General features: G+C 40.1%; 1 protein-coding gene across 7 annotated transcripts in view; it reads left to right on the forward strand.

Annotated features, from left to right (window-relative positions):
• The window catches only part of RPS6KB1 (ribosomal protein S6 kinase B1), a 44,983-nt gene that overhangs the window by 14,008 nt on the left and 9,687 nt on the right, over nt 1-21,288 (forward strand). For 6 of the 7 annotated variants that reach the window (XR_009246988.1, XM_058676538.1, XM_004590958.3 and 3 more), the window contains 10 exons: nt 886-935; nt 2,192-2,312; nt 3,564-3,632; nt 12,221-12,368; nt 16,724-16,781; nt 18,202-18,302; nt 19,635-19,725; nt 19,900-19,990; nt 20,808-20,915; nt 21,108-21,170. Coding sequence is in view for 6 of the 7 variants with exons in the window: in XM_058676538.1 (XP_058532521.1) it covers nt 886-935; nt 2,192-2,312; nt 3,564-3,632; nt 12,221-12,368; nt 16,724-16,781; nt 18,202-18,302; nt 19,635-19,725; nt 19,900-19,990; nt 20,808-20,915; nt 21,108-21,170 (900 nt within the window). In the remaining variant the exon portion in view is untranslated. Of the gene's footprint in view, nt 1-885; nt 936-2,191; nt 2,313-3,563; nt 3,633-12,220; nt 12,369-16,723; nt 16,786-18,201; nt 18,303-19,634; nt 19,726-19,899; nt 19,991-20,807; nt 20,916-21,107; nt 21,171-21,288 lie in introns of those variants that run through there. The other variant, XM_058676542.1, reaches the window with a different exon arrangement.

Here is a 21,288-nt window from a genome sequence, read left to right on the forward strand (position 1 = left end):
CTTAACCTACTACACCACAGTGCCATCCCAATTTTGCACTCATTTTTTCTAAGTCCAGAAAAAATGTGGTGTGGTAGCCTAGTGGCTAAAGTCCTTGCCTTGCATGCGCCAGGATCCCGTATGGGTGCTGGTTTGTATCCCAGCTGCTCCACTTCCATCCAGTTCCTTGCTAGTTGCCCGGGAAAGCAGTTGAGGATGACCCAAAGTCTTGGGACCTTGCACCTGTGTGGGAGACCTGGAAGAACCTCCAGGCTCCTGGCTTTGGATCCATCAAGTTCTAGTTGTTGCAGCAATTTGAGGAGTGAACCAATGGATGGAAGATCCTTCTCTGTCTCTGCTTCTCTCTGTAAATCTGACTTTCCAATAAAAATAAATAAAATGTTAAAAAGAAGTATAGCTAGCGTGGTTTCTGTGTGAGTGCTGCTGAGTTGTTTTGCTTTGTTTAGCTGTGTTGTTTACTGCATGCCTTAGATTAGTTGTGGTTGCCGTAAGCTTATTGCTTAGCATTGTAATAGTCTGCATATCAGAAGTATGGCAGAACAGTACTTTGTGTAAATTGCTTGATTTGAAAACTTGTTCATAGAACTTAGTTTCATAGTACACAAAGATATTTTAAAATGTAGTTTTTGGAGAAAAAGTTCACTTGGTTTTGTTGTTAGATCACTGATCAGTAGCCTACTGTTTTGCTAATACATAAAATTGAAAGTGAGATTCCTATAGTATTGTTTATTTTATTCACATTTGTATTTGCCTATTATTGGAGTGTAGAAACATTTTTAAGCTTCTTTCATTCCATTCTCTTCCAATTTTGAGGTAAATCATAAATTTTAAAACATTTTCTGTTTATGAGATTATTTATTTCCAAAACTTTAACATATTTTTCAGGGTCAGTTAAATGAAAGCATGGACCATGGGGGAGTTGGACCATATGAACTGTAAGTTTATGTGAAAAGATTTCCATTGTGCTACCTTCCTTTTCTTTCTTTTTTAAGTTTATTTATTTGAGAGGAAGAGAGAGAGAGAGAGTCAGAGAGAAATCTTCCATGTGCTGGTTCATGCCTCAAAGTGGTGGCAATGTCTGGAGCTGGGCTGGTACGAGGCTGCCAAGTGGGTGCTTCCCACAAGGGTCCGGGAGCTTGAGCTGTTCTCTGCTGCTTTCCCAGTCACAGTAAATGGAGCAGGCAGGACCTGAAGCAGTACCACATGGGATGCTGGCACTGCAGACAGTGGCTTTGCCTACCACGTCCCTATGCTGTCTGTCAGCTCCAGCTCATGACCATCATGGGATTCCAATAACCTGTCTTTAAATATCTGGTCATGTTTTATAGACTTGGTTTATTGAGTTTGACATAAAGATCCCCAATATAATAACATAGCCAGAGTTCTTGAGCGTGTTTGGATTTTGAGTTAAAGATACTTATTCACATTTAACAGTATGCTGTATATGAGTCTTAGTTGGTTAAGAATTTTTAAATTTATGTCAAGGACACCATTTCTAATATTTTGTTATTGAAAAAACTTGTAGACATGCTCCAGTAAGTCAGCTGCTGCTTGTTTTGCTTCAGTACATCATTCAAACACTTGAATTAAATCTTGGAATCTGCTCTGTGTCCTGTCTGTTAATAAAAGGCCTTAGATACATGGGGAGATTGAGAAGAAGGATGCTTGAAGGCATGTAGGTGACAGAGCTGCCTCTTCTTTTGGAGTTTTTACATCATTCTGTTAAATAGGAAAGCTATACATGAAAAGATGCATGGATGTTTTATTAGCAAGATTTTTTGTAGCTTCAGGATGAAGTAATTGGGTGATTTTTAGATAGATCCTAGATTTTCTACCTAAGTTACCAAATAAAGTTGAAGAATATCTGATCTTATGGGCGTTTTTAGTGAACTACAGTGAATGATTAGGAGACTTTTTTCTTACGTCAACTTAATAAACTTCTCACTTTGTTTAGGGGTGTGGTGCTTATAGACTAATCAGGAGCACTTTCTGTGAATAAGGCAGATAAACACCTGTGACGCCACCCTAATGTTGACTCGCCATGTCACTGAATCATGGATGACTTAGATCACAAATACTAAATTTGTTCTCATGTACTTAACTGCATTACATTTCTCTTTTCTTTCTAACAATTTGCAGAAGACTATTTAACTTTTTACAAATTTACTTTTGGTTTTGCTTTTCTTCCTAGTGGCATGGAACATTGTGAGAAATTTGAAATCTCAGAAACTAGTGTGAACAGAGGGCCAGAAAAAATCAGACCAGAGTGTTTTGAGCTACTTCGGGTACTTGGTAAAGGGGGCTATGGAAAGGTAGGAAGTACTTCTGAAACAAGAACTGTTGTCTGTCTTGGGGAGACTGGTTTTTATGCTGTGGTTCCTGTTGTCATCTTTGATCTCTGTTAGCCATCAACAAAAGGTAGATGTGGCCTTGACCACTTAGCTGGGATGGTTTGAGCAATGGAAGAAGGTCAGTTTTCCCTCTTTCTCCTTATACCACACATGTAGAAGCCTGGCAGTTAATAGGTAGTCAGTATTTGTTGGATAAATAAATAGGAAACGGTGCGAGGCCAAGTCCATTACTAAAGGATTATTGGTGTGCTCTTTGCAAGCACTTGGACCATCCAACCAGTGCGCCCTCTGAAGAGGTGCTGCACGTTGAGGTGTTTGTCACAGAGACCTCAATCTGAATTGGTTTCTGATTTAACAGTATCTGGAAAAACAGGGAAGCTGCCAGGAGTATTACAAGGGAGAAGAAAATTGAAAATGTTTTCTTTAGTTTTGCCCAAAGCTTTCTAACTAAAGACTTCTCCTTTTCTTTGTTCTGCCCAAGAATATTTAAACTTAATCTTTTTAAAAAAAGATTTATTTATTTTATTGGAAAGGCAGATGTACAGAGAGGAGGACAGACAGAGAGGAAGATCTTCCATCCAGTGATTTAAACTTAATCTTAAGCAAGATGTTATCTCAATTCTGTCTTTGGATAGAAAATGGCTAGGTGTAAATTTTCTTGGGAACTATTTATGCTACTGTATAATGTTAATTTTTTCAAAGCTTGTCATTTGTATTTTATTCTCAGGCTTAGATACACATTTTAAATATTCAGATCATCTTGAATGTATAACACATGCACTTGGAATCTCACGTATTTTAGGAGTTGTACGAAAATGTTTAAAATTAACTTTCAAGGAGTAGGTAAATGGTAATTTCCTATTAACTGTTATTAAGTAGTTTTATGAGAAGAGGAGTGATACAACAATAGAAATTTATGAGATATTTTATGGTTTTAAGTTTGATATTGTGTTTTTGGCAACGCTGATCATGGCAGACTGGAAATTTATGAATAAAGTAGTGTGGAGGCTTATAATTATACAACCATTACCCAGTATTGCCACTAGGTGGCAGTGGACCAAACAGGAAAATCTTGTGTTATTTTTGCACACAATCCTTCATGGAAATAGTTTTTGTAAGCGTATAAACTACTGTATTGTGAGTTTCTTATAACTGAGGTTTAAGGGACTATGACAGGCCTTTAATAATACAAGCATTTGTTTTTAAATCTAGGTTTTTCAAGTACGGAAAGTAACAGGAGCAAATACTGGGAAAATATTTGCTATGAAGGTGCTTAAAAAGGTAATTCCTCCCCTTTCTTTTTTTCCCACTGTATTTTCTTAATTACTAAAAGCTTTTGCTTTAAAATTATCAGTGTACTTCCAATGTAATTGCCGTTGTAATATGAGGCATGTTTTATTATTTTTACTCCTGTTGTGTTTCTGCTCAGTGAGGATAGAGAGAGGAGCTTTGATCCTTCTCTGAGGCTACTCATTTAGTCGTTTCTGGTCTCTGCATTTCTAAACAATAAAGACCATCTGCTCTCTTTTACCTCTGTGGTATTAGAATTATATTCACTTCCCATTATAATAGCTAGGGATTTTAATTTCTCTTGCTCCTCCATTCCTTTTCCCTGTCCTCTCTTGTTTGGTTCTTTTTCTTTAAATCTACTCTTGTCTTCCCACACCTATCACAATGAAAACCATCTCTCTCTCTGCTGTTCTCTTGTAGAACTTATTGTGTGAGCTATCGGTTTCGTCAGTTTTCCTGGAGATGTCCTTTTAGGAACCTTCCGTCTGCCCGCTCCCTTCCGAGCTGGCAGTGCTCTCAGCCCTGCTGCGTGTCAGGACTCTGACTTGGCCACCGTCCGGCAGTCCTTTTGGCTGCTTCAGTACAGATTCCTTGTTTCCTGGGTGCTGTGCTTTAGCCTTAGCTTAGCCTTGACTTGTGTGCTTGTTCCCTCATTTTGATAGATGCCCTGAGAAAGGGGTGCATGAAGATCAACGTTTTTCTGTAGATTTGTGAATTTCCTTATTGTACCTTTGTGTTTGACAGGTTAATGCTTTGAAGCTGAAAACCATTTTGACTCAGATATTTTGATCTGTTTTCTTCTGTATCTGAGAGTTTCTCCTGGTGTTTGCTTCCTAATATGGTCTATTTTTCCTAAGAATAACTTTTTTTTCCTGTGATTCCAGTGTTCTAAAATTTTATCACGATGTATCTTGCTTTGACTCTTACTACTTTATTTTTGCTTTAAAATTTTGTTTTAAATTTTATTTGAAAGGCAAAGAGAGAAGGATGTTTCATCCACTACTGGTTTTTCAGTAGCATTCATTTGAAAGGTAGAGCGACAGAAAGGGTCGAAAAACAGGGAAAAGAGGGATTTTTCCGTCTGCTGGTTTTCTCCCATGGGGGGAACGATGGGTCTCCCACATGTGTGCAGCAGGGTCCCAAGGCTTTGGGCCGTCCTCGACTGAATCCCTTACCACAAACGGAGCTGGATGGAAAGTGGGGCCACTGGGATTAGGACCGGCATCCATTGGCCTGGCATGGTGACCTAGTGGCTAGTGTCCTCACATTGAATGTGCCAGGATCCCATAAGGATGCCTATTCTAATTCCGGCAGTCCCACTTCCCATCCAGCTTGTGGCCTGGGAAAGCCACTGCTTTCCCAGGTCACAAGCAGAGAGCTGGATGGGAAGTGGAGCTGCCGGGATTAGAACCGGCGCCCATATGGGATCCCGGGGCTTTCAAGGTGAGGACTTTAGCCGCTAGGCCACGCCACCGGGCCCCAGCAGGACTTTCAAAAGCAAATCAGAAGTTCCACGTGTCTAGGCCTGTCAGTACGGCAGTCATATGGTTAGCCAGCAGTTGAGCAAGAACCTCCCAGTAACAGTGTCCTTGATTTTTTTCTGGAGTGGATCAGTTAGTGCTGAGAAAGGTGCTTCATTCTCCAGGTGGTGCTGGTTCAAGTCCTCGCTGCTCTACTTCTGATCTGGTTCCCTGCTAATGTATGTGCAAAAGCAGCAGCAGATGTTTCCATTGTTTGGGCCCCTACATCGACAGTGGAGACCTGGAGAAAACTCCTGCCTCCTGGCCTTAGACCAGCCCACCTCCAGCTATTTCAGCCATTTGGGGAGTGAACCAGGAAATGAAAGACGCTCTCTCTTTCTCTGTAACTCTGCCTTTCAAATAAATAACTATCTTAAAAAAAATGGAATAATCATTTTTCCTGGAAAAAGTATCCTGGAGCTGGCTGAGAGAAGAGATATATATGTGAAGTATAGACTTTCAGCATGAATCTTAGCTTTTTTTGTTTATATTTTTATTTTTTAAGGAAAAATTGTAGCAAGTGTAGAATTTACATATTTATGAGATGCTTCGATACATCTGTGTGAGAACCTTCATTCTTTTTTTTTTATTTTTTATTTTTAATTGGAAAGTCAGATATACAGAGAGGAGGAGAGACAGTGAGAAAGATCTTCCCTCCGATGATTCACTCCCCAAGTCAACACAGTGGCCGATGCTATGCCGATCTGAAGCCAGGAGCCAGGAACTTCTTCCAGGTCTCCCACATGGGTGCAGGGTCCCACGGCTTTGGGCCGTCCTCGACTGCTTTCCCAGACCACAAGCAGGGAGCTGGATGGGAAGTGGAGCTACCGGGATTAGAACCGGTGCGCATACGGGATCCCGGCATGTTCAAGGCAAGGGCTTTAGTCACTAGGCCATGGCGCCGGGCCCGAACCTTCATTCTTATTTCTAGAGTATACCTCATCTGAGCATAGTTCTCTGGCTTGGTGGGGATCGGAACATTTTCGTTTATCTGTCCTTTATACGGATTTTCAGATAATCTAATTTTTAAGCTTTTTCTTACATCTGCACTCAGGAGTCTTAATTTTTTTCCTTCTCTCTTTTTAAGGCTTATTTATTTATTTTATATTTATATATTTTCATTGGGAAGTCAGATTTACAGAGAAAAGAGACAGAAAGAAAGCTCTTCCATCCTCTAATTTACTTCCCAATTGGCCACAGTGGTCAGAGCTGAGCCAGTCTGAAGCCAGGAGCTAGGAACTTGTTCTGGGTCTCCCATGTGGGTGCAGGGTCCCAAGGCTTTTGGCCATCTCTGCTGCATTCCCAGGCCACAAGCAGGGAGCTAGATGGGAAGTGGAACAGCCGGGATTAGAACCAGCATCCATTTGGTATCCTGACACATGCAAGGAGAAGATTTTAGCCACTAGGCTTCTGTACCAGGCCCAGGCTTATTTGTTTTAATGGCAGAATGACAGAACAAGACAGAAACAGAGTTTTCATCCACATGGTTTTTCCCCAAGTGGCCACAGTAGCTGGGGTTGGGCCAGGCTGAAGCCAGAAGCCAGGAACTGTCTCCTAGTCTTGTGTATGGGTGCCAGAGACTCGGGTACTTTAGCCATCATGTACTGTCTCACAGACAGGAACCTCGGTTGGAAGTGGCATAGTGTACTACAAGGTGGCTAGTTGAAATGGGAGTTCTTCCCTCATTTCCTTTTTTCCTCCCTGCCTTCCTTTCTCTTTCCCTGCCTCCCTCTAATTTTTGAATCTTGCTGGAGTTTTATGAAGGCAGTAAATTTTTTTTATGTGTTTCATAGACACGTAGATTTGATCTTTTGAGACAGTCATCATTGTTTTGGTCCCATTTTATGTTTCAATGTTTCAGATATGTTTCCTAGTTTTACAGAAAATAGATCATGTGTTTTTTATTTTCTTTTACTTCTGATTATTTGATAAGTCAAGTGACAGAGAGTTCGATAGATTTTTCCCTCTGCGGTTTCACTCTGGATACCTGCAGCAGCCCAGCTAGTGCAGAGCCAGTCAGAGCCAGGAGCCAGAAACACCTCCTGGGTCTCCCATATGGGCAACAGGGACTTGACTAATTAAGCTCTCATAGGTCATCTGCTGCCTCCCAGGAGCGTTAGCAGGGAGCTAGCTTGAAAGTGTGGAATAAAAGGGACCCAAACCAGGGACTCCCAAGTTATTTGGGATTGATTTCTGAAAGGATTGCACTGTTACAAAACTCTAAGTAACATACTTAAACAAATGATGAAAGTAATTTTAAAAACAATTACAGTGTTCATGATACTTTGGTCCTTATCTTTCCTATAATTTTGGTTTAAGTAATAGAAATAACTCCTCAGTTGGAAAGCTGAGTAACTATAACCATGATTTCATTAATGAGAGTCCTAAAAAAGCCATATTTTCAGTGCCAGTCTCTGCTTTTATGTTTGAAATTAATACATGCTATATGACTTTCCTCTGAGGATTGTTTGAGATGAATGTTTTTTTAAAAAAATATGAAACAATATAGAATTAAAGACATTATAATAATGCTTTTTCAAGAGATGTTGAAAGACAGTAGTAGTCAAGAGGATTAAGTAATTCATTCCCTTTGCCAGGTACAGTAGAATATGTTGCTGTGCAGGCTTCTGGCTTCAGATGGCCTCAGCACTGGCGACCGCAGCCATCTGGGGAGTGAACTGGCATACGGAGGCTTCTCTGTAATTGTCTCTCTCTGTCTTTCCTTCTCTGTGTAGTTTTACCTTTCAAATAAAAATGAAAATCTTAAAACAAAAAAAAAATGTCCTGGCAAGTTATCTTTAGTGAAAAGAAGAGGGTGTTTGGTTTTTTTTTTTCTCGTAGGGATGAGAGGAGGTTGTATGTTAACTATTCTTCATTTTAGGCCCTTGGCTAAGACCTCAGATCCTTGATCCTTGCTTCTCCTTTTGTTTGTCCACCTTTGGGTCCCACTTTTTTTTAAAATATATTTTTATTTCGAATTTTGAATTATGTGGTATAATTTCGTATAGACCGGGATTCCCCCCGAACTCCTACCCGCCCCCCAGGGTACCACTTCTTGACGTTCTTTCTTGTAACCTGGCTGGCAGTCAGAAACTGTCAGAAACTTTTCTATCCCTGAAAACAGCCTCATGGCCAAATACTGAAAGTCTATAGAGATGACTGGGTTGGTCCAGGGTTTTAATTCCTAAATGCCTAGATGGGATAGGCTTTCTCTGAGTCCTTGCATCCCTGACCTGGGTATGTGGTAAGAGTGTTCCTTTTCCCAACCTGTGAGATTGCATCAGGGTAGAATCATATGTTCTCTTAGGTGAGTTAATTGCATGTGAACATTCTGTCTGGATTTGTCTGTCAGTCTGGAGCTGTTTATTCCTTGTAGGAATGGTCCCATTTGGGTATTGCTCATGGTGGAACACTGAGGAAGGTAATGATCATTTTCCTATTTTCTAAATTGCAACAAAATGTACTCTAGAAGCAAAATACTCAAAAATACCTTCTAAGTTTATGAAAAAATGCATACTGTGAGAAAAGCCTTGCATGGATTTCAAAAGTTTTTTGTACCAAAGTCAGTTTTTAAATGATGCTTTATTTAATTCATTTATCTGAAAGGCCCAGAGAGAGAGGGAGAGAGAGTTCATCCGTCTTCTGGTTCTCTCCCCAAAGGCTGCAGCAGTTAGAACTGGGCCAAGTGAAACAAGGAGCCAGGAATTCCATCTGAGTCCACTGCACGGATGACAGGAACTCAAGTGCTTGGCCCATCATTACGGCTTCCCAGGCCTATGACCAGGGAGGTGGATCAGAAGCAGAGTAGCCAGGGCTTGAACCTGCACTCTGAGATAGAACACAGGCATCCCCAGTACATAACAACACATACTCTTTTTTTTTTTAATTATTTTATGACACAGTTTAATATCATTGGGGTTCCCCCCTCCACTGCCCCATTGTTCTCCTCTTCAGTCTCTCACTAGTTGTCTTCTGAGCTCCCTGAGAAATTGCATCATATTGCCACTGAGGTGTCTTAACAACACTTACTCTTAAAATGACTTACTTGCCCTTAGTCAAATACTTCCGTTTTCTTTTTAAAATTTTATTTTATTTTATCTATTTGAGGAGCAGAGATAGCCAGCAAGCTCCCATATTCTGGTTTACTCCTGATTTGATCACAGTATTCAGGACTGGAGCTGACCAAAACCCAGTCCTGAGAACTCAATCCAAGTCTCCCAAGATGCTGCTTCTTAGCATCTCATTAGCAGGAAGCTGGAGTCAGAAGCCATGGGTATAAAACTCTGGAATTCAGATACAGCATGTGTCTTTAAGTGTAGGCTAACCCCTTGCCTTTCTTTCTCCTTTAAGGTTTAAGCCTATTCTCATGCTCTTTATCTGTCATCTCCTTATTTTTCCTTCAAATTTAGACTTGAATACCTAGGTTATGCCCAGATCTTGTCATGCTGTGTGGGTGCCTTTTTTTTTTTGTAAGATTTATTTATTTTTGTTGGAAAGTCAAATATACAGAGAGGAAGATCTTCTGTCCGCTGATTCACTCCCCAGGTGGCTGCAGTGGCTGGAGCTGAGCCAATCCAAAGCCAAGAACCAGGAGCTTCTTCTAGGTTTCCCATGCAGGTGCAGGGTCCCACAGCTTTGGACTGTCCTCTGCTGCTTTTCCAGGCCACATGCAGGGAGCTAGATGGGAAGCGGCGTGCTTATGGGATCCTGGTGCATGCAAGACAAGGACTTTAGCTGCTAAGCTACAGTGCCATGCCCCATCTGGTACTTTCTAAGTTGAAAGCCCCATGGACAGTCCTCATCTGAATCAGCTCCATGAGTCCTATTTCTTAGCTACTGAGCCTTCCTAACAAAAATCACATAAACTGGCAGGTTGCTGCTGGGGAGAGTTCAGGATCCCCCCACACTGTCCTACAGGCCCCCCACTGTTCCTCTTCTCTGCCTAAGCAATGTGCTTTTTCCCAGGCACATTAACAGGGAGCTGGAATTGAGGTGGTGCAGCTGGGACTTGAGTCAGCACCCATATGGAATACTGACTGGTATTGCAGTGGCTTTACCCACTGTGCCATGTGTCATTGCCATGTTTCTAAAACCTTGGTTTCTTTCAGTAAACAGTGGTATTAACAAAGAACTGGTTGCTGTGTTTCTTGCTACTAGCTTTGTTTCAGGCTATTTCGGTGGATAGAGATAACAAGTTTTTGATTTAAATGATGGCTTCAGGTACATACTAGATATTCCAATCTGGTTTCACAGAGATCTTCTTCCCTCAGTTTATATTTGCCTTTTTTCCTGCTGTTAGAACCCATGTAATAACACCAATAAATTACTCATTTGTTCAGTTGCATAATACATGCAAAATACTTGGAGAATTTTAGTACCAGTACTACTATCAGTGACCTACTAAATGTGTGTGTTTTAAGGTTTCCTTCCCTCATTCCTTTTTTCCTTCCTTTCTGTTGAAGGATTTCTTTATTTGAAATGCAAAATTAGAAAGGGAGAAAGAGATCTTCAATCTAGAGATCTTCAATGCATTTGTGGTTCACTCCACAGATGTCCAGGGCTGGGCCAGGCCAAAGCCTGGAGCCAAGTACTTCATCTTGGTCTCCCAAGTGGGTGGCAGGGCCATCTGCTGCTGCTTTTCCCAGTGCAGTAGCAGGTTGCTGAATTGGAAGTGGAATAGCAAGAACTCAAACCTGTACTTATGTGGGATACCACTAAGGGTATGCTGTCTGAAAGTTACTTAAAAATCTTTTTTTTTTCTTCTCTGAGGTGTAGTCATCAATATAATGTAGTGTGCAGTTTATATATCTCTGTTATGTTCAGTTTTATTTCCTAATGCCATCCTTACTGATTTTGTTTTGGGAATGTATAAAACATTAACATGATTCATGAATCAGAATCTCCATTTTATAAATAAAATATTTGAGTTAACTGAGATAAAAAATGAATGAAAAAAACAATTCTGTTTTTTCCTTGAGGTTTTTTTTACATTGTATGGATTCTACAAGTTTTAGGCAGTATCCTTTTTATGTTTTGTTTGTTTGTTTTGCAGTGTTTTACTCCCCCCCCCCCATGTTTTGCTTTTACAGATAATGTTACAAATAATAACCTGTGTGTTTGCTTTCCATGTCACTAGAGGTGTACCTTGGGGGAATTTGCTGAACTCAAATTTAGCATATGCAATGTAATGTCATTTTCCCCTTAAGTTTTTTCTCTTCCGTTCCCTGTTTGCATGGCAACATTGCCTGATTACTTCAGGATAAAACAGCATTATTCTTACAGCTAGTTAGTTATTAATGTTTTCTTCGTACTTTTACTTTTTTAGTTACAAATCTTGAGTTTAGTTTTTTATACTAGCCTCTTAAGTAGTCTGCTTTCTTTTCTAAAATGCCACACTGCTGCTATAACTGTATTTCTCAAGCTCAGATTATTTATTTCATTCATCTTAGCATTTCTTCTTTCCAACATCTTTTTCTAGATGACCAGGCCTTCTATTACCTTCCTTCTGCCGCCTTTTCCAAACTAATCTCCAGCCACTTAGAATTGTACTGAACTCTTAGGAGCCTCCCCAGGCCTACCCTATTCTCTCAGGCCTGTTGGGCATTGGGGTGCCTTTTGCTTAACCTTCTGCATTTCATGTTTATGATTTTCCAGGATACACTTAGGTATCCCACCATCTCCAGGAATACTTTTTACGAGGTCAGATGCAGTTCCCGGTTAACCCACAGTCCCTGCACTTAGCTCAAGTGACTTCTTTATTTTCCCCTGAGTCCCTTTGGGCAGGGGCATTCCTTGTGTTGGTTCCGCTTTCTTGGCACAGAGCCTGGAAAGTAGTAGACAAGGTTGTTAAATGTTGTATCTTTAAGTTTTTGATGACATGTTCACTGAAAAAAAAGCACAGATATGTTTAAGAAATAAATGTCTTCAATTATTTCATCTCAGTTTCTAATGGAAACTATTCTATGTTGACAAGATAAGCACAGAACAGATTTTCTAGTTACTATAGAATTAAAATGTTCACTATTTTAATTCACTTATAGATCATCTCTTTTCCTTTAGGCAATGATAGTAAGAAATGCTAAGGATACAGCTCATACAAAAGCAGAACGGAATATTCTGGAGGAAGTAAAGCATCCCTTCATTGTGGATTTAATTTATGCCTTTCAGACCGGTGGAAAACTCTACCTCATCCTTGAGTATCTCAGTGGTCAGTACACAGTTTGGTGTAATTGTTTGCATTTGTTCCAGAAACTGAGTGAAAACATTATTCTCTAGTGGAAAAATGCTGTATCTCTTTGTAATCAGTAGCTCTTGAACTTGATTAATACATTGAAGTGAGGAATTCAGACGTGACCAACTGCTTCTATCTGCAGACAAATATAAAAGAACTTATAAGTTCAGTGTTTTCCCATCTGAAATTTTGTTTATCAGTCACTTAACAAAGTAACAAACACCTAATCAGTACAGAGCTGTCAAATTGTATAGGGATGAGGTAGCACAATTCAAATAAACCATTAGCATATCATTTCTTTATTTCTAAACTGAAATGAAAGAACTTACTGAGAATGTCATTTAAAATTGCATCTTTTATTTATTTATTTATTTTTATTGGAAAGTCAGATTTACAGATAAACGGAGAGACAGAGAGAAAGATCTTCTGTTCGCTGATTCACTCCCCAAGAGTCCTCAATGGCTGGAGCTAAGCTTATCTGAAGCCAGGAACCAGGAGTCCCTTCCAGGTCTTCAACATGGGTACAGAGTCCCAAGGCTTTGGGCTGCTTTCCCAGGCCACAAGCAGGGAGCTGGAAGGGAAGTAAAGCAGCCAGGATACACACCGGCACCCATATGGGGTCCTGGGACATTCAAGGTGAGGATTTTAGCCACTAGACTACCATGCCAGGTGGTAGGGAGGGGAGGCTTTTTTTTTCCCCAAGATTTCTTTATTTTTATTTGAAATGCAGATTTTTATAAAGAGAGAAGGAGACAGAGGAGGTCTTCAATCTACTGATTCACTCCCCAGATGGCTGCAACAGCAGGAGCTGGGCTGGTCTGAATCCAGGAGCCAAGAATTTCTTCCCAGTCTCCCACATGGGTGCAGAGTCCCTAGGACTTACGCCATCCTCTGCTGCTTCTCAAGACCATAAGCAGAGATCTGCATTGGAAGTGGAGCAACCAGGAAACGAAGCAGTGCCCATATGGGACCTGGTGCCACAGGGTGGAAGATTAGCCATCTGTGCCACCATGCTGGCCCCAAATTTGCATCTTTAAATAGAATAATTTTTTAAAAGATCTAATTTCTTGGAAAGGAGAGTTGCAGAATACAAGAGATCTTCCATCTTCTGGTTTATACCTCAAATGGCTGAAATGGCCTGGCTCTGGCCAAAGCCAGGAGCTTCTTAGTCTCCTGAGTGACTGGCAGGAGCCCAAGTCCTTGAGCCATCTTCACTGCTTTCCCAGGCTCGTTAGCAGGGAGCTGGATTTGAAGTGGGGCACCAGCACCTGCATGGGATGTTAATACAGCAGATGCTAGCTTCACCTGCTCCATTATAGTGCTGGTTTATTAGGGCAGTGTGGCGTTAGTGACAGGACATGTAGTTTTCAACAGAAAATCATTCAGTTTCAGGACTTACTCTCTCCTAGAAGCTTGTTGCAGCACAGAATTTCTAGATCTTAGGCATCTGATTCCAGCAGATACACTTTGGTTTTCTAAGAAACAGAGATTTTGCAATAGTTTGTAATTTGCAACATAAGCTGCAGAATTTAGCAACTTCTAAGAAAGTGGCTATTGCAATTTTTTTCTTACAGCTTTCCAAAAACTGTTTTGGTTGTTTTGAGAGAGTGCCAGCAAGAGTGAGTGTGAATGAGCATGGGCATTCCTGTCTTTTGGTTCACCCCCAAATGCCTGTAGTACTTTTGGGGGAGCTGGGAGCTGGCTACCTAGTCCTCTATCCAGTTTTTCTGCATGAATATCAGGAACCTTGACCAAAGCCAGCATTATTAGGAAGCTCCAAGTTAGGAACCAGACCCGAGTTTTGAATACAGCTGTAACAGTGTGGAACATGAGCTTCTTTAACGGTCTGAGCTGCTAAGCTGAAGATACCCTCTCTTGTAATTTTGTCCTGACATCCAATCAGACTTGCACAGAAAGCATTGAAGCAGCTGATGAGGAGTCCTGTATCCCACACGGAGTGCCTGGGTTGGGTCCCTGGGTCTGGTCCTTGATTTCAGCTCCCTCCTAGTGAGAACTCTGGGAGGCAGCAGTTGTGGCTGGAGTAGTTGGGTTCTTTTTTCTTTTTTATAAGAATTATTTATTTATTTTTACTGGAAAGTCAGATTTGCAGAGAGAAAGGCCTTTCGTCCACTAATTGACTCCCCCAGTGTCCTCAGTGGCCAGAGCTAAGGCCATTGGGCCATCCTCAACTGCTCCCAAGGCTTTGGGCCATCCTCGACTGCTTTCCCAGGCCACAGACGGGGAGCTGGATGGGAAATGGAGCTGCCAGGACATGAACTGGCGTCCAAATGGGATCCTGGCACATGCAAGGTGAGGACTTCAGCCACTTGGCTACCATGCTGGGCCAAGTAGTTGGGTTTTTGCTACCCATGTGGGGAATCTGGATTGAGTTCCTGGGTCACTCCATGCTGCTGCTCTGCTGCTACTCCTGCTGCCTCTTATATTCATGGAATTAAGCAGCAGATAGGAACTCTGTCTTCCTCTATTTGTTTAACTCACTGTCTCTTTAAATAATAATCAAAATGCATTTGTTAATATATTAAAGTTGATTTCATTAACTTTGTCTCCCAAAGTCCTAAATATTACCATTTTACCATTGTAATTTTACCATGTCTGTATAAATCTATATGCACACATCTCCATATTTACACATACATATTTAATTTTTTAAAGATAGTATCATAGACATGATTTTTCTTTTTCATCATTAAAATTTCGCTGTTTCTCCCCCCCCCTTTTTTTCTAAGATTGGATGATTGATTTGGAAGACACAGAAAGAGACAGAAATCTCCTTGTAGGTTCATTCCCTGAATGACTGAGGCTGCTGGAGCTGGGCTGCTCAGAAGCCAGGATCCATGAGCATCTTTCAGAACTCCCACATGGGTGGCAGGAGCCCAAGGATTTGGTCCATCTTCCATTGCTTTCCCATGTGCATTAGCAGGGAGCTGGCTAGGAAATAAAACTGGGACTTGAATCGGCAACCATATGGTATGCTGGCACTGTGGGCAGCAGCTTGACCCACCAAACCACAGCACTGGCCCCCTTATACTCCACCAAATTTACCAGAAATGGGAAATTAGCATTGATACAGTAATACTTCTCTTTAGTTTCCTTTAGTCTGAACCAGTTTCTCAGTCTTTTTCTTAACGATAGTATTTTTGAGGAATGCAGGCTGCCTCATTTTGGGTTTATGCAGTGCTTCTTTAAGATTAGATTTAGGCACGTATTTTGCCAAGACTGTTGAAGTGGTATTGTGTCCTTAGTGCGCGAGATCGAAGGTGCATGGCATCCCAATCTTTATCCCATTATTGGTAATACGTTGGTCACATGTAAGATAGTATTTAAACATTTCATCTTTCTTCAAGCAGTCATATTCAGTTTTGGTATTGATTGCTGCCTATGGTAATTAATTGTGATGTTTGCTAAGTGATTTGTTTTTCATTTGTCCCCTTCATGTATCATGTAGCAATCTAGTGTTATGAAGTTTTCACTTCTCCTTCATTTGAAGAATTTGTTTAGTCATTTTATTTACCTAATTGTGGACTTAAGGGTTCTAAGATTATTCAGTGAAATATAAGTCTTTATCATTCTTATGATACTAAAGTTTTTATAAGGTCTGCCAGGTTCATTCAGTTTTCCTAAGGGTTCTGAAAATACAGAATTAGCATTCACTACAGTTAGTAAAGGTGGTTTAATTTACACTAACTTTTGAACTTACATGGATAAAATGTTAGATTTCAGTCAAAGTCAAGTGTTTTTTTTTGTTTGTTTTTTAACCTCAGGTTTGGCATCACATGTTTTCAAATTTGTAGATGTAAAGTTGAAACTAGTTTAGTTTTTAGCATAAGACTTTCACAGGGCAATAAGAATTCTGCTAAAAATTGAATTCTGAGGACCTAGTTTGAAAATATGTGTGTTTAGAATTGTTTATGTTCAAAGAGGGTGCTTTTTGAAAAAAGATTTATTTATTTATTTAAAAGGCAACGTGACCGAGACAGATTTTCTTCTATTGGTTCATTCCTCAATTACCTGTGATAGCAGGGGATGGGCCAGGCTGAAGCCAGGAGCCAGAAGTCCATCTGAGTCTCCCCAGTGTATGGGCTGTCTTCTGCTGCCTTCACGGTGCATCAGCAGGGAGCTGAAGCAGAAGCAGAGGAGATGGGAGTCTTAGCATTGCTCCTGTATGTGATGCTGCTATAGTGGTGGCTTAATCTGTTGGGCCCCTGTGCCTGCCCAAGGGGCCTATGTCTCTAATTTGCTTAGAAGCACAAACTCATTACAAGTGGATTGGAAGTAAAGATTGTTTTATATCTCCTGTCTTGTCTTTTCAGGAGGAGAACTATTTATGCAGTTAGAAAGAGAGGGAATATTTATGGAAGATACAGCCTGGTAAGTGAGATTTTTGTGGCTCATGAACTTAAGTCATAGCTTGTATAATTAAAAGCAAAGTCTCGTTTCAGCCAAATGGTTCAATAAATTGTTGTGGAGCCAGTCAGTCACTCAGGACTCCAAGGGGAGAGGCAGGTTTGGGACTGGGTGGCTATTGGAGGTCACGTCATTCCTTTGCCCCCAGGCCTTGGGTGGACTGCTCTTCACACCAGGTGTTCCTAACAGAACCATTCTCATTGCGACTTTTCTTTCCTTGAATTGGTAAGCTGCCTTCCTTGGCTATGGGTATGTGTGGTTTTCTGGTGAAACTTTATGTGTGGAACAATGGAAAGTCTCAGAAATCATCTTTTTTAGACTTTTCAGTTCCCAAGGTGCAAGCTTAAGGAGCTGATAAGCCTGCATATATCACCTGTGGGTTGATTATTTAGCCAGGATGGGATCTACCCTGTTATTTTGTAAGATCACATCTGCTTCAAATTTTACAATTTACACATCCTTTTGTGAAATGACAGCAATGGGTAACAAATCAGTTTATCCTGCATATCAGTTGATTAGAAAACAACACTCAAAATGTTTTTTCTCTACCTTAATTACCAAACTGCATTCCATTGTTTAATTTCAGACCTTTACTAATGCAGAAGCTGCATTTAAGAGCCTTAGGGATGGAGTGCCCTTTTATGGAGGAGGCTCTGTGAGCCCTGTTGGAGGCTGTGTTTGTGATCCTGCTTGGTTGTGAAATTGCCTCCGCCCTCTAGGACACACCCTCTCCATCCTGGAGTAATCAGCAGGATTGCAACACTGAGATGTAGCCAGTGTTGCAGTGCCCAGTGCTTTTCCAATCCAGACAGGGTTGATTCAGCTATTTATTCTTTTGAGGTAGATACATCTGACTGTCACACAGTTTATAGTCATGAATGAAGGCAGATACTGTGGGCCAAACTGTTTATAAATACGCAGCTAAATTAAGTATGGGATGTGTGGGATTCTGAGGGACAGGTTGTAAGGAATCTTTGGAAATCAGGACTTCTTCTCTAGGAGTAACAAAATTCTTGCCCCCGTGGGGTTTTTAAATTGGGGGTGTATGGAAGAAATTGGACTTGAATGACAGTTGATCTAATTCCTACATAGACCAAAATACCACCACTGACAATTTAGCATATTCTGGGCATCTCTTCAGTTTCATCAGTGTGTTTTCATGGCAGAATAAAGCATTGTAAATAGTTTTCACTGAAATCAGTGAACTGTAAATATCCCATGCTGTTTGGGAACATCCCAAGCCTTTTCTTTTCCCCATACATCCCTTCACCCCACTAATTTGGTCTTTGATGCATGTCTGTTTCTTTCAAGGATTTTTACTCCATACACAAACTGCTTGGGTAGTTTACTTGTTTTAATTTTATTAAATCACTTTTGTTTCCAGCTTTTACTTGGCAGAAATTTCCATGGCTTTGGGGCATTTACATCAAAAGGGAATCATCTACAGAGACCTGAAGCCGGAGAATATCATGCTTAATCACCAAGGTGGAGATATACCGTAAACATTTTTATAGTAAATAATAATCTTAAAATCCTCCCACACAGGCTACAGCCGTTTTCAAAGTCCCGTATTCATTTCTATTATTATACATTTCCTCCCTCAGTATTTGTGACATCAGAATACTTGCTAATGTTTAAGTATTACAGTCGGTGAGAGTAAAGGGCATTGATGTTAAAAGGCACTCAGCAGCTTTTCTGGTTTATTCCTTACTCTTCATAGCTTTTCTTCTTTTGAAATCTTCACCTAGAATATTATGAACCAAAAGTCAATTGAAATGTGATTTTGGTTTGTTTCTTAAATTGAAAGGTAATTCTTAACAAAATAAATGGAATTTTAATTATGAAAATAGGTAAAATTTTATGACAAATTTTACTAATTCTGAAAAAGGGAGAGGATTGGAATTGATATTTGATAGAGAATTGGCAAGAAAATGTTTAGTAGGCACCAATTCATTCTTGCTGTTTGATTCGTTGTTTCTTTTTTCATTCCTACCTGTGCTAACAATTAGCAGTTAACAATTCTGAATTCTAAGGCAAAGAGTATAATTAGAGTGATAGAATAGTAAGCAGCTTCTTTGATCCATAATTTATTAGATCATTCTTTAACAATCAAGGCCATATTTCCTCTGCATCGTAGTACAATATGTACTTATATTTGAATTCATAAGTTGTTGTCTCTGTTCTAAAACGAATCTAGTTTGATCACTGGGTTTGTTGAACCCCTGTTTAATAACAGTTCAGTAAGCTAAACTTGAATTGAAATTATCTTTGTGTAAAGTGATAGAAGTTTCAATTTCTGGAGCAGAGATGATATCTTGTGCTAATTTTACTTTTGCCCTGACTGGTGCCATTTGGCAAAATCAACTAACTTATTACAGTGACTTTCTTTCTGAAACTGCTTTGAGGAATCCCAAGTCACAGCTTACTGCGATGAAGGCTGTATAATTCAAATTCGATGTCACTTGTTGAAATGATGCAAAGTAGGTTGGATGTTAAGGTCTGGTACTTGAGCCAGACTTAATAAAAATGTTTTCTTAGGTCTGCTTTCTCTGTGAAACTATGGAAAAGTAAAGCTAGGGGCTCAGACAAGTAGATTCAAATTTTTGTCTATTTTGTCCTTACTGTATTATTTATATTGAGGCAAAAGGTGACTGTCCTAGCCTTCCAGTGTTAAAATTTCATTTTATGGGTGGCCCCTTACAAGAAAAATTTTAAGGCAGAAAGAGTTGAATAGAAGGGAAGATTGTTATTTTGTGTGATGTGATCCAACACTGCTTAGAACTCTTGGAATAATTGTGTTGTGATCTTTCGTTGTAGGTCATGTGAAACTAACAGACTTTGGACTATGCAAAGAATCCATTCATGATGGAACAGTCACACACACATTTTGCGGAACAATAGAATACATGTGAGCTGAGTATTAATGTAATGGATTTGGGATTAATGCTAGCTTTTACCTGATTAAGTACTGGTGTCCTAAGTTTTCTGTAGCATCAGTGGCTCCATGTACTATTTATAAAATTCTAATTAAGATGATTTGTAAATGGTTGAATTTTTGGGCATGTTATTTTTCTCATTGTAGGGCCCCCGAAATCTTGATGAGAAGTGGCCACAATCGTGCAGTGGATTGGTGGAGTTTGGGAGCATTAATGTATGACATGCTGACTGGAGCAGTAGGTGCACAGTTAACAGCTGCATGTATTATGGTCTGTGCTGAGTAGTTTGTAAATCACTATGGCAAGAAACTTTTCCTGTATTTTTTGAAAATGTGAAATTATTTTCAAGCCTGAAGATCTGTTATCAGCAGTTTAATATAATGGCTTATGTAAATATGGGATCTGTCCTATATTGGGGGCAGCACTAGCATAACAGATTAAGCCACTGCCTGCAAAACTGGCATTCCAGTTGGATATGAGTTTGAGTCCTGGCTGCTCTACTTCCGATCCATCTCCCTGCTAATGTTCCTGGGAAAGCAGTGGATGATGACTCAAGTGCTTGGGACCCTGCACCTGGAAGAAGCACCCCACAATGGCTTTGGTTTCGTCTAGCCCTAGCCATTGTGGCCATTTGGGGAATGAACCAACGGATGGAAGATCTTGGTTTGTCTGTCTCTCTTCCTCTCTCTCTGTAATTATGCCTTTCAAATAAATAAATAAATAAGTCTTAAATAAATAAGCTATGTCATGGAGGTGTTATGAAGCAGATGTAGCATAGTTAATGCGCTTGTTTTATAAATGGAAAAAATCAAAACGTAAAATCACATGCTTTGCTGATTGTTACACAAATATGTGGTGAAAACCTAGTTTACTCCAGGACATTATTAAGTTCTTCTGTAGTGCTGCTTGAAAACTAGTCTTCAGCAGTCATCCCATTTCATTTCACTGCATACGTTTCTAATCACCTTGTAGAATTGATTAATTCAGGAAATAGATGATACTGTTCTTCCAAATTAGTTTTTGTGTGCTAATTTTATCTCTCTTCTACCCTTAGCCCCCTTTCACTGGGGAAAATAGAAAGAAAACAATTGATAAAATCCTCAAATGTAAACTTAATTTGCCTCCCTACCTCACACAAGAAGCCAGAGATCTGCTTAAAAAGGTAGAGTTCTTCAATAGCACTCAAAATATAATGATTAGAGCATACAGTGTGTAAAGGCAAAATGCCAATTTGTTTAAAGATTTTGTTTTATTTTCAAATCATATTTAGTAGTAACTGTGAACAGATTCTCTGAAGGAAAATTGATTGTGACCAAGGTTCTTTATCATTGTTTTGTTTGTTTTCCCCCCAAAGCTGCTGAAAAGAAATGCTGCTTCACGTCTTGGAGCTGGCCCTGGGGATGCTGGAGAAGTTCAAGTAGGGATTGCCATGCTTGCTGTTCCGGGAAAACACAGTGCTTATTTTTGTGTTTATGGGGGTTGTATGAGGCTGCTTATAATTTGGCTGATGTTGTGATTTGTCATATCAGTGAATT

The sequence above is a fragment of the Ochotona princeps genome, chromosome 17 (assembly GCF_030435755.1).
Source record: "Ochotona princeps isolate mOchPri1 chromosome 17, mOchPri1.hap1, whole genome shotgun sequence".
In the NCBI taxonomy this organism is placed as follows: Eukaryota; Metazoa; Chordata; class Mammalia; order Lagomorpha; family Ochotonidae; genus Ochotona; species Ochotona princeps.